Below are 13370 nucleotides of genomic sequence, written 5' to 3'. Positions count from 1 at the left end.
ACATTGCCCACTCTTTAGGAATACTTTCCACAGTGGTGGCGAATACAGCTTTGGGGCATCTCCACCTCTTGTTTCTCTGAGCTTTTAAACTTGGGAAGTCCCAGGGCTGAGCACTCCTCATATCCTCTCCCCTAGCAAAGCTCACTGGTTCTACAGATTAGGTACTGTTTCTGCTGCTGACTCCCAAAAAAGTGACCATTCTATTGAGCTCCAAACTCCCATGTCACCTGTTGGCATCTCCATGTCCAAGACACACATCAGAGTTTAACATCCAACGCTGCATACCTGCTTTCTTTCCGTGAACAGACTCCTCCCTCAGATGTCTTGAAAAATGATACCATTGCCATCCACCCAACTGTTAGAAGAAAAACCTAGGAGTCATCCTTGATTTCCTCTCTTCCCACTCATATCCTGACAGTCCAATAGACAATTCTGTCATAAAATACTTTGGTCTACCCTTGTTTGTCCACCCCACTTCCCATACTCCAGCACCTGCCACAGACATCTGCTGCTGTGCTCTCTGCTTCTATATCCAGTACCTTTCTTCCATTCTCCTCCATGGAGCAGCTAAATTATTGTTTATTTTTTGTTTGGTTGGGTTCTTGGTATTTTTTCTTTTTTTTTTTTTTTTTCTTTCCATTTTTCTGAAGCTGGAAACAGGGAGAGACAGTCAGACAGACTCCCGCATGCGCCCGACCGGGATCCACCCGGCACGCCCACCATGGGGCGACGCTCTGCCCACCAGGGGGCGATGCTCTGCCCATCCTGGGCGTCGCCATGTTGCGACCAGAGCCACTCTAGCGCCTGAGGCAAAGGCCACAGAGCCATCCCCAGCGCCCGGGCCATCTTTACTCCAATGGAGCCTTGGCTGCGGGAAGGGAAGAGAGAGACAGAGAGGAAGGAGGGGGGGGTGGAGAAGCAAATGGGCGCTTCTCCTGTGTGCCCTGGCCGGGAATCGAACCCGGGTCCTCCGCACGCTAGGCCGACGCTCTACCGCTGAGCCAACCAGCCAGGGCGGTTTCTTGGTATTTTTTCAAAGTTAGAAGCAGGGAGGCAGTCAGACTCCCACATGTGCCCGACTAGGATCCACCCGGCATGCCCATCAGAGGGTGATGGGCGTTGTTCTGCTGTGGCTGGAGCCACTCTAGCACCTGAGGCGGAGGCCATGGAGCCATCCTCAGCACCCAGGCCAACTTTGCTCCAATGGAGCCTTGGCTGCGGGAGGGGAAGAGAAAGACAGAGAGGAAGGAGAGGGGGAAGGGTGGAGAAGCAGATGGGCGCCTCCCCTGTGTGCCCTAACAGGGAATCAAACCTGGGACTTCCACATGCTGGGACAACGCTCTACTGCTGAGCCAACTGGCCAGGGCCTAATGTTATTTTTTAAATACAAACCCTTTTTCTCTCTTCCCTGCTAAAATCTGTGTCCAGCTCCTTACCCTGGCATGCCAGGCCCTCCCTGAGTGGTCCCCTGCCTATTTCATGTCCTTTTCTCTCAAGCTCATGGCAGCCATCCTCTGGAGTTCTCCACACCTTCCTCCACGATGGGTTCGACTCAGATGCCTCTTTAGGGTGGTCTCACCCCAGGGACCCTCAGTCACATCATCCTGTTTGATTTTCTCTGTCACATGTATGACCAGCTGATGCATGTTGTTGTGTTGGTTTCCTAAATAGTAAGTCCCCAAGGGTGGGGTCTGGTTCACCACTTTGTCACCAGCACCTCAGAGAGCACCTACCCAGAGCAGGTGTTGAGCCACTGCACTGTCTCAGTGCTCATCCCTCTGGGTAGCAGACGACCTTGGCTGTGATTTGGAGCTCAGTGGGATTAGAATTGACCACCCAGAAAAGAAGGGGAGGATACATACTAATGATGTCTCCACCCAGGCACCTTTTTTGGTCAGCAAAGTAGATTAAAATGCCTCTGAGCCCAGACTCCCAGGGCCAGGGTGGTGTTTCTTGTCAGTGTCGGCAGTCTGCACTCAGGGTGTTCAGCGGGCTTCCCTCTCACCTGTAGGCGACAGGTGAGAACCTGGATAACAGGTTCCCCGGCAGCATTTGTCGTCAGCAGCACAGCGCTCCAGCACTGCTGAGGCCGAGGCCTGCAGGCTCAGGGCAAGGATCCATGCATAGAAAATGAAAGGTAGCCTGACCTGTGGTGGCGCAGTGGATAAAGTGTCAACCTGGAAACGCTGAGGTTGCTGGTTTGAAACCCTGGGCTTGTCTGGTCAAGGCACATATGGGAGATGATGCTCCCTACTGCTCCCCCTTCTCTCTAGTTCCCTTTCCTCTCTAAAATGAATAAATAAAATATTTAAAAAAGAAAATGAAAGGTACAGGCTGGGTTTGGGCTGCTGCTTGGCAATCACATTGAAGGTCAGGGTGCTCAATGATTGGAAACCAGGTGTGTTTGTGATTAGAGAGGCATGAAGGAGAGACCAGAGAAAATAATTTTCTTTCTCCAAAGACTGTCTCCATGTCTCCCAAGAATGATTCTTTCAGAACCAGCCCAGCGTGGAGGTGAGATGGGAGGAAAGCAGTGGAGAAGAGACCATGTCACCATCCTTTCCCTCTGGCCCTCAAGATGTTCACAAGTCCCAGCTCTCCTGCAGGGGTGGGAGACACAGGCTCGTGCAGTACTGATTAGATGCTACTTTCAGTTGCTTTTCTCAGGGCCGATCTACCACGTCCACCCCAGAGCTTTATTCTAGCTTCAGAGCACTTCCACTACTGCCCTTGCTTTCTGGTGTTGGGCTCTGAACTTTCCCCGTTCCTCCTCATGTTTGTGCTGCACTGAGTGTGCTGCACGTTGGCTCTACTCTCAGCCGACTAGTAACATAGCCCTGAGCATCCCTAGTTCTGTCCCTGCCTCAGGTGTCCCCGCACCTCCCTGTGCTCTTTCCTGACCGGTGAGCAGGCCTCTCGTGGGCGGGTGGCCACCCAGGTGAGAGCTTTTGGTGGTGAGCACAGCCATTGGATCCTCCCACCCTCACAGACCTCTGACATCTTTGGAGGGTGAGTGGCCATCCTTTCGTTTGTGGCGTGGGCCAGAAGTAGGTGCTCACATGTTCCCTGGAAGCATTTTTTACCCTCTCTTTTCCTCTTCTGCTTTTCCTTCCCTCCTCATTGGCCTGGATCTCAAGGAAGTTGATGGCAGAAAAGTAATTTGGGCTGAAAGATCAAAAAGATGTCAAAGCCTATTATATCTAACCTGGTTCTGAAAGGAAAAGCTAGAAAATCCCTTAGGTTTTGATGCTGTTAGCATATTTTAGTAATGAAAGTGAAGAGCTGCTGCCTCTTAAATGGGCCACCTAACACAGTAGTGGTGAGCAGGAGTGACAGCCCACCCCCAGCTTCCCAGTGGACTGGGTCGAATTGGCGCAGGTCCCCAGGAGTGCTGGGCACAGGCCAGAGGGGCACCATTACACTTGTCAGCTGGCATTCTGTTCTAGGACTGTGCCGCTTAAGTGCCTGGAAACTTCCTGAGGCTGTTTAAATAGGCAAGTAGGCCGTTTACTCAGGCCACTTCAGGGGAGGGGCTGTCCCCGTGAGCCCTCCCTCTTTCTGGAGCTTTTGATCCCTTGGTGTCTGTTCCAGCTGTCCCAGGGTCTGAGGCTTTATAGTGATCAGTCGAGTCAGAAATGGGAAGCAAGAACCCACAATGCTCCTAGCTCTTTGGGGTTTTATTATTTACAAAATCAGTTATCACAGTTTCATCGTATTGTCAGAGGGATACTATAATTTTTATTCCTATTTTACAGAGAAGAAAAATAAGGCACAGAAATTAAGTATCTTGTGCAAAGTCACATGTAATGAATGTGAAAGCCATCCTCATCCTTTACATCTTTTCTCTTCTCTCAGTCGTGGGGGTATCCATGTCCAACAGAAATTGTGTTCCTGGGCAGTTCTTGGCAGTCAACCAAAGCTAACACAAGGATCCCGTTAGCAGCTGCAGATGGTTGTGAATGGGGGAATGAAGTCTCCAGACCTGACTTGATGGTCTTTGTTTGTGGAGTGCCCCTGAGAATTCAGTCGCATCGTGCACATGTGCCGCACTTTGCTGCCTGAGGCCTCCCCTAAACCTGCACCCAGCCTGTCTTCCCTCTTGGTAGTCCCAGGGTCAGCTGGACCCAGCACAGACAGCTGTCAGGAACCTTCAAGGCCATTATTCATGCTCAGTTGCATCCTAATTTAAGTATCACTTCCTCTTCTTTAAAGGAAAGTCAAGAAGAAGACCGCAAATGCTCAAAGCCGCATACCATACTTCCTTTTCCTTACCACAACCCGCTCTCTCAGGTAGCTCTGGGTGAGGGCTCTCCAGAAACATGCCCAAAATTCCTCTTGAGCCACAGTGCACCCCTTTCTTTCTGCCAGAGCTTCCAGGGTTATTTAAAGCATACCGCTGTCAAAATGCTGATCCCATCGTGATCCTCACCCAGGGCTGGTTGGCTGGGGTGGGCACAGGTGGTGACTAGTGTGACAAAGTCCTTCACTTGACTTTCATTTACAGTCCCCACTGGTGACAAATGGAAGGGGAATTTGTTCTGTCATGTGTCTACCTCCCTCTCAGTCTCCCCTATTTTCTCTCTGTTTCAAAAAAGATTCCCTGTCTACCAGGGAATCTGAAACTCAAATTTAATGGACAACCTGTAGTTTACTTACAAAATCTGATAACCTGTCCCTGAGGGCTTATGTCAAAATAAGAGCAGGCCCTGCCCTTGTATTTCCAGCCATTCTGGCGTCAGTTGGCTCTTTTGACACAACCACTTAGTTCCTGATCCCAGACCAGGTGGTGGCTACTCGTTACTGATAACATACATCTAAACAGCCACTACTCCTCTCGGATCAATTTTCCTCAGGACCCTGACGGAAGCTAGCTTCCCAAAATGATGGCGCGGCTTTCACTGACATTTTATTGAGCACCTATTCTGTGCTAGTTAAATGGGCGAGGTTCTGTCGCTTACTCAGAGGCAGACAGCCTGCAAATGGTAGTGTCAGGAGAATTCAGACTTCGAGCCTCCAACCCTGCTGTATGTAGTAAGGCATGGGGCGATTTGGCTGGAAAGCAGACAGGATGGACTGCATTTCACAGGCTGCTGTGAGGGGGAAACCATGCCCTGAACTCAGCACAGGAACACAGGTTCCTAAACCGGGAAACATTCTCACCATAAACATAACGACCTTGTAATGACAGACAGGTGCACATTTTCCACAGCGCAACAAAAGGAAAATTAATGCAGAGATTCAATTATGCATCCCATTTTCAGTGGCAATTTTGCTCTCTCCATAGATTAATTAGCAGCAGAGATCCCCTCCCTCAGGCAGACCGCCGCACGCTTTATGGCGGGGAGTATTAAAATGCAGCTGCACCTCGCCTGCATGCTTCAACCCTGTGCTTTCTTCTCATCCTGCCTGGGAAGACCCAGGGAAGCCTTGTCAACTGAACCTGGCTGCAGATTAGGGAGCAGGGCTCTGACCTTTTAAGGTGTCCCTGTATGTGGACCATGGGTGAAGGAGGCGCTTGATCACATTCTTTAGAGGAATTTAGGGAAAGGCCTCTTCTGTCATCCTTGGAGCAACCTGGCCCCAGCTGAGTGGAGGATACATGGAGAGGAGGAGGGGTGCGAGGAAGGAAAGAGCAGAGGCAGTTATGTCCCTTCTCATGTGGGCGCTCTGTGTACCTACGTCCTCACTTCATCACTGCAGCCCTGTGAGGTTGTTTTTACTACCTTGTTTCTTCCATTTTCAGATGACCTTGTTTGACATTTTGATGTGTGTATGCAGGCTGCATACCTTCGTCTCCCCAACTCAGCACACCGCTAAGACCAGGAAATGTGGTATCCTATTTCGTTCTTGAGAAAAATGAGTCTCAGAGATGTGAAGTCCTTGACCAGGGTGTAAACGAGCTGGTCTCTGAACCTGTGCTTGGCACAGCCTGTTCTTTCCTTAGAGCCTTGTTACAAGCTCGCAACATTTTCCTGCCACCAAGCATCTTGTGTATTTTCCCCTTGATAGGTTGTTGCTTTCTTTTTTTGTTTTATTTTCATTCACATCTGAACCGGAAACATCCTTGTTTAGACCAAATGTGAGGGTCCTGTTGCTGAGAGTCGTGGGTGGTCATTCTGAGCACCAGCTGCAGTCGTCTGCATTTGCTGTAACGGGTAACCCCGCCGCCTCTGCAGCCCGAGTGGACTGTTCACACCGGGGCGATGAGACAGTGCAGCAGGGACACTTTCTCTTACAGGATTCTGCTGACAAACATCTTTCTCATTTTCTTCTAGGTACATTGAACGGAAAGCTTTTCTAGACCGAGTGGATCACAGGCAGTTTGAAATTGAGCGAGATCTCAGGCTGAGCAAAATGAAACCCTGATGTTAAGGGGGGAAATCAATAGCCGCTAATCCTGTTTACAATGTGAGCTTCTTTTGCTTCCGTGAAATGTCTCCAGTGTTGCTCCTCAGCTGTTTCCCAGCAAGGCCTTCTTTTCTACCTGAATTTCTGTCTTTGTATCTTCACCCCACATGGTTTCATTCATTTTACTTTTAAAAGTTTGTCCTTAAAAAAATAAAAGTAAAACAAAATAAGTTGGTCCTATAAGAGGCTGGTGAAGATGATGACACCACACGCCTTCCGTTTATCCTGCTACAAAGTCCACCCGGCCCAGCCAGTACATTCCGGGCCTGTCCAGGCTGGCCGCGGTGAGGATGTGGATTTCTGGGGCCATGAGGCTTGTTCTGAAGTCAGCCTGGCCCCAGAGACTGACAGCAGGAGGCTCCCCAGTGTTGGTGGAACGCCAGGTCCCTGGGCAATTTTGTTCTCAGTTCCACTGGCTTTTCTCCTGATATCTTTCCCTCCTGAATGGAATTCCTATTACTGGTATAAAGTAAGACTGAAAATAAGGATATATTATTGAAGAATTAGGCTCTTTTTTTTTTTTGCCTTCGCTCTTTTTTCTCATCCCAAAGTTAAAGTTGACTTTGGATGTGCACCCACCTCAATAATTCTTTAGTTTTTGATTTGTCAAAGAAGACTCTGAAAGACTATTTCTATTTTGTACTCCCTAGGACAGTTTAAATCCCAGACTTTATATTAATAAAGCTGTAAACCCCACAGCCTGGCCCTGCGGTTGGGAGGTATCCTAGGGGAAGGGAAGGTTCCGAAGACTGGGATCCAGTTCCTGCCTGGACCGCTACCAGCAGTGGGGCCATAACCACAGCTCAGCTTCCTGAACCTCCATTTTCTGGTCTGTCAATAGCATGAGTGACACCAATACCTCACAGGGCTAACGTGAGCTCATGACACACCTGAGGGGTATAACCACCCATCTCCCCATGTATTAGGCCTCTAATTCATGGTCAGAAGCTCATGGCAACCCAACACCTGATTGTCAATCTTTCGTGGTTATGGACCTTACTTCTCAGAGAAGTATTTTATGGGCTACATGTGAATAATACATTGTTCATATCCACTTTGATGAAGGATTCTAGAAGCAGTGAAAAAGTGTTTTCAGATCAGCATCAGAACAGGTGGCCTGTGAGGCTTCAGGTGTGGTGGTCCTGCACACGGACACAGAAATAACGGGGAAGTCCTTTAACCTAACAACAGCCAGCTGGTTAATGAGGGTGGAACATCCAGACCCGCAGGAGCCACCCACCCAGACTGAGGTGCTAATCCTGCCACGTGGTATCCTCTGCACATCATCTGCTCTTCACTGCCCTGAGGATGACTGCTGCCTGGCATCTTCCTGGAGTTCTGAGTGCCTCCAGCATTCATTCCCCTTCGCACCGTTCTTCATCTCAGCTGCAGTATGTCAACATGAGGTGGCTCCTCCCGTTTGAGGAATGCATTGTAATCCTATAGAATAAATGGTGCTACGCTCATTGTAAATTAGGGTTTTTCTTTTTAGCAGATCTTCACACCTTTGAAGCCAATGAGATTAAGACAAACACTGCAAGAGTATGCTGGGTCCTTGGCACAGGTGGGTTTGCTATTCTCGCTCGGCTCCCAGGCATGGAGAGAGAAGTCAGCCGTGTCGGTGAGAATCCTCACACCAGCTGCTGTGTCCTCTGCCTCAGATTGATGTTACAGCACTGCAGAAAGGGCAGTTTCTTTCTGCTGTTTCTTAATTTGCTGCGTGCTTTCCCAGCAGATTTGTTGCACACAGCTGATCTCCACTCAGTAACTTGGTACACATCCACGAATCCGCTGAAAAGCCCTGTAGCCTAGTTCCATCGCCTAATGGCTTCTACAGCCTGTCAGGAATGCGAATGGGTAGGTGTTTGCACCGTTCTCGTTACACGTGCCCTCCCTCCCAACTTGGAGATCCTTACTTTGGTGTTCCCAGACTCACACTCACACTTGATCTTAGCCAAAAGGCTGAGAAGCCACACTTACACATTTAAAACTTTCATTTGCCTTGACTTCAGCTGCCTTCCTCTTGAGCTAGATGTAATCACCTTAAAAGCAACTAAGTTCACCTTACTAATGAAGCCGCTTCCTCTGGCTCACATGTGTGTATGCGTGCACATTATCCTCTTACAATGAGACTTAATGCAGCTTCAGAGCAGGCTTTCCTTTATGTGTCTCTGGCCGTAGCTGGGTCATCGGCCACCCCTGGTTGTGGGGGAGTCTGGAAAGCCTCTGTCGTGGAAGGCAGGAAGTAGGCAGTGGCTGAGGCGAGGGGATGAGCACTAGGTGATAGGTCGGCCAGCCAGTGGTACCTGGCACACTTGTTCTTTGTAATAAGCTAATGGGCTTTTCTCTGTTTGGTCTAAATTGTCCCAGAGGAGCGGGTAGAGTGAGAAGTGAAACAAGACGGGCGTGCATTGGTAACTGTTGAAGCTGGGTGAGGAAGACATCAAGGTCATTACACTATTCTCTCTACTTGTATATACTTAAATTTTTCATAGTAAATCTTTTTTAAAAATTGTCCCAGAGAGGCAGAATTGAGCTGTGTATAAGAAAAGACTTTGAAGGGTTATGGCTAATCCAGGACAGAGTGGGTGGCCTCCTAGAGCCCCCCTCTGCACCCTGCAGGTCTGGCAATGGCCAGGAATATATGGGAGGGGACCCTGGTATAGGAAGTTACTTCCCACTAAAATGTCTTGCTTATTTCTATGGCATCTCATCTCGCAGACTTTTTTTTTTTTGTATTTTTCTGAAGTTGGAAACAGGGAGGTAGTCTGACAGACTCGCATGCACCCGACCAGGATCCACCTGGCATGACCACCAGGGGGCGATGCTCTGTTGCAACCAGAGCCATTCTAGCGCCTGAGGCAGAGGCCAAGGAGCCATCCCCAGCGCCCGGGCCAACTTTGCTCCAATGGAGCCTTGGCTGCGGGAGGGGAAGAAAGAGACAGAGAGGAAGGTGAGGGGGAGGGGTGGAGAAGCAGATGGGCGCTTCTCCTGTGTGCCCTGGCCGGGAATCGAACCCAGGACTCCTGCATACCAGGCCAATGCTCTACCACTGAGCCAACCAGCCAGGGCCTCATCTCCCAGACTTTGAAGCATCTTCTCCAACCCTATGTTCACTCCTTACTGTTGTGGCTCACTTGCAAGGGAGTGTGGAACCGGCCAGCAAAACAGGTCCTCAGACATGGACAGCTGGTCTCCAAATGAGCAGCTGTTCTCACAGGTATAACCAGGCCCAGGAGACGTGAGTCTTCTCAGCCCTACCTGGCCATTTGTCATGGGCTGAGCGTCATGGCTGTGGAATGGAGTGTCCCTGCCTGCCAGGGACCCGGGCATAGGACTGGGGTGTAGGAGTGTAGGAAGGAAATGGCACAGCCACTGAGGAGCAGGCCTGCGTGACTCAGTGAGTGGTGAAATTTGGAGAGGAGGAGATAAGCTAGAGGAAGGCATGGTCCAGCCTTGGGCCTTCCCCCTTGGTCACCTGTGCTCCTGCCTGAGCCTATCTGAGCCTTTGGCAGGACCTACCTTCTCAGCCAGCATTGCCACCTGTCCAGACCTCTTTCTACCTCTCTTTCAAAGGCCAGAGCTGCTTCAGCGAATGCTTGGCCTTTCTCAGTGAGCCCACTGAGGCCAGGCTGGGTGGTGGGGCCAGTTGAGGTATGTTCATCTTCAACCAGGAATCACCATTTATATCAGTCTTGTTTGAAACATGGCAGACACCATCTTCTTGCAGCCTGCAGTTTTTAAGAAAAAATGGCTAATATTTTATCTAGCTTCTCACATCCACATTTAGTGAAAATTAACTCCCAAAGGAAATACTGTCTGTCCCTTTATCCCAGAGTCAGGAATGACCAAGGAGAATGTGGGAAGTGGAAAGCCTGAGTCAGTGCTCAGAGACAGTCTGGCAGCCTGGGCCCTGTGCACCTCCCTTGCTGTGGAGTGAGTGGCCAAGGGCAGCCCGTGGATACTTCTTGACTGGTCTGTGGAGTCCAGAGAATGCCTAAGAGTCGGTTTCCTGGCCTTGACCCTGCCATCAATTTTGTCTTCTTGTCCCAGATGTGTGTGTCAGATTTCCAGGTGTCTGGCACCTTCCAATTACCAAAAAAAACAACTGCCTTACAACAGCCTAAAGTCAAAGAATAAAATAGGCCGCTTTTTGTGTTCTGCTCACCTATTTCCTAAGGTACACCGTTCCAATTTAGAACACAACTCTAATTAGGAACTCTGCATAAGGTCTCTGGGGGTAGAAGGGTTGGCATTAAGAACTAAATCTTGAGTGAGCCGATGAGGAGGAACTGGACGAAGACCCCCTAACAGCCCAGTGCCCATGGTTAGGGTGGCATGGTGTGGGTGGGCATGGCACGAAGTGGGTGGGCGTGGCATGGAGGGGTGAAAAGAACCTAGAACAGGCTCATGAGAGCGCAGTCCGGCACTAGGGTTCAGAACTGGAAGCTCAGGCATGCTGGGTAAGAGTTCCTGACTTTGCTTTTTAATTACCCAAAAACTTGTGGACAGGTAGTAAGTGGCATGAGATGGAGCCTGGGAAGGAGTGAAAGCTCCGAGCTTCATGAACAAAATGATGGCCCGTCCCTGTGTGCCAGGTGCTTTCTCACACTACCTCATCAGATCCTCCTCGTTCCTGAGGAGCGGAAACTTGCCTGAAGTCAAACTGCAGAAGAGTCCAAGTCCCACCTGCATCTTCTGACTGGAGAAGGGGCAGGCAAGATGAAACACTTGCCACCTTCCGGATCCCCGCGGCGGGCTCACGGTGGAGGGAAAGGACTTGAGTGCCAGTGGGCGGGAGGAGCAAAGCCAAGCAGTGCTTGCAGCCCAATGACAGCTGGCACGCCCACTGTCAGAACTTTGTGTCAGAGGTGCACCAAAGGCGGGTACACTGGCCTCGCCTCCGGTCCTGCCTGTGCCCTGGGGCCCTCCCTGCAGCCTTTGTTCAGACAAGTCTCCTGGTGAGGTCACTCATGCAGAAGCTCAGCTCCGGAGCAGGGGACAGTGGTGCCCTCCCTCTGGGATGCTGCCTGGTTTCAGGGAGTGAGGGGAGGAAGGGCTGGGTGCCCAGATGACTGCCAAGAGATCTTAAACGGCAAGGTGTCTCCAATGCCACTCCCTCTGCGCCTCCTTCTCTGGGTGTACAGGTGCGCCCAGGGTTCCTGCTTGGGACTTCTCTGCAGTCTTTTGATTTTTTTCCTACATTTTTTAAATTTTGGTGCCCCACCCCTTAGGGCATCTTAGATTAAAAAATACTATCAGGTGCCATCTTTGTGCAAGTCAAATTGACAACAGGAAAATGAGATGGGAAAGTTTGGAAGTTCTGCCCTGGTTCCCTGCAGCCTGGCATGGCCCGAAGCACAGAGACCCTCCTTCAGGTCTCCTCCTCCCCAGGGTCTGCCAGCGATCTCTTATTCTTGTGACCTCCGAAAGCGGTGGGTAGACTGCCTGACTTATGTTCAAGTAGGGTCCAGGTGTTGATGCTGGAGGGGAAGGTGGAGAAACAGCGTGAGGGTCAGACGCGGGTTAACCTGCCTCTACCCTTCAATCAGCACTGCCATCCGGGTTGAACCCCTCTGGGTCTCAGGTTCCTTGTTTTCAAAAGGTTGCTGAGAATGGTTAATAATCCTGCCCTGCCTTCCTCACAGCATTTTATCAAATGAAATACACTATCCAAGTGTTAAATTACTATAATTAAATTGTGCACCTGGCTCCCAGCTCCCTAAGACAGCCAAGCTTATGTGAATATAAATTAGCACAACTTTGAAGAACACTGGCCACATCTAATAAATCTGGAGCTGCACTCGACCCTGACACAGCAACTTGACTGGGTGCCTGAGGGTTCCAGGTGGACCCTTTCCACCCTGATACCTCATCACACTGCCTCATCGTTGTCGTCGCTAGCTGGACCTTGCAGTTCTGTTACAGCTCTACCATTGAGCTCCATTATGGGACTTTTGAATTTGAGGTGGGGGGGTCCTGAGACCAGCGAGGGGAGACTACCCATCCCCCAGTCCCACACACACCCTCCGGCACCAGCGAAGCACCAGCATGTGCACAGGTAGGCAGGTTTATTGGTGGCGGGACAAATCTGGAAACCGCCCAATGCCCATCAGGAGAAAGGATGGACTGTGAAATAGTCACCGGTGGAATATGATACAGAGGTGGATAGAGTGAACCAGGGCGACATGCATCGTCAGAGGTGGACCTTGTGAGCAGCACTGATGCAAAAACGAGTTGTGGAAGACCTAATGTACAGCCCCAGTTAGACAAGTTCAGAAATATGCAGACATAGTGGGTGCCCAATACTGTAAATGCACTAAATGCCACTGAATTGTACATTTTCATATAGTTAATTTAAAATTAAAAAAAGAAAAACAAAAAACTTGTGTCTCTTCTGTCAGTCTTACAAATGAGATGTCCAAGGGGTGGGCTGTTCAGGGATGGAGGGATTTCCTATGGAGCTTGCTAGGTGTTAAGGAGCTTTCTCTGCATCCCATTCTGGGCTAGCAGGCATTCCAGTATGACACACACCCCTCGTGGCCCCTGAAGCAGCTCCTGGAATATTCCCCAGGAGCTGAGTAACTCGCATAGGTGAACTACCAGCTGCCCCCCAACTCCCCTTTTGCAGAAAAGCAGGTGGGGGGAGCTGAGGGGTTTGTGCCAGACCACTGGCCCCACTCCCCGGCATGGCTGATGGTGCGAGGCCTGCCGAGTCAGCCCTCCTCTCACCCACACAGCCTCGACAGATGCGCAGAGACAGGACACGAACAGGCCATATGGTGGAAAGATGCTGCAGCAGGCCTCAACTTATTAGCTGCAAATAAATGGTTCCTGACCCAGATAAATGAGCTTGAAATTTGAAGACACCAAAGTGAATTACAGTCAGTGTCTGGGCTTAACAGTGGAAGTTAGGGAGCTGCCTATCTTCAAACTCTGCCCAGTGTCCTGAGCTGTCCCTC

General features: G+C 50.2%; 1 protein-coding gene across 1 annotated transcript in view; it reads left to right on the top strand.

Annotated features, from left to right (window-relative positions):
- Positions 1–12734, top strand: part of CFDP1 (craniofacial development protein 1) — a 141180-nt gene extending 128446 nt beyond the window's left edge. Inside the window, exon 7 of the mRNA XM_066242849.1 lies at positions 6276–12734. Within this exon, the coding sequence (XP_066098946.1) occupies positions 6276–6366 (91 nt within the window). The 3' untranslated portion in view covers positions 6367–12734. The remainder of the gene's footprint in view (positions 1–6275) is intronic.
- The last annotated feature ends 636 nt before the right edge of the window (positions 12735–13370 follow it).

Source organism: Saccopteryx bilineata, chromosome 9, assembly GCF_036850765.1.
Source record: "Saccopteryx bilineata isolate mSacBil1 chromosome 9, mSacBil1_pri_phased_curated, whole genome shotgun sequence".
Lineage (NCBI taxonomy): Eukaryota > Metazoa > Chordata > Mammalia > Chiroptera > Emballonuridae > Saccopteryx > Saccopteryx bilineata.
Note: the sequence above shows the minus strand (reverse complement) of the source record. Positions and strands in the feature narration are given on the sequence as shown.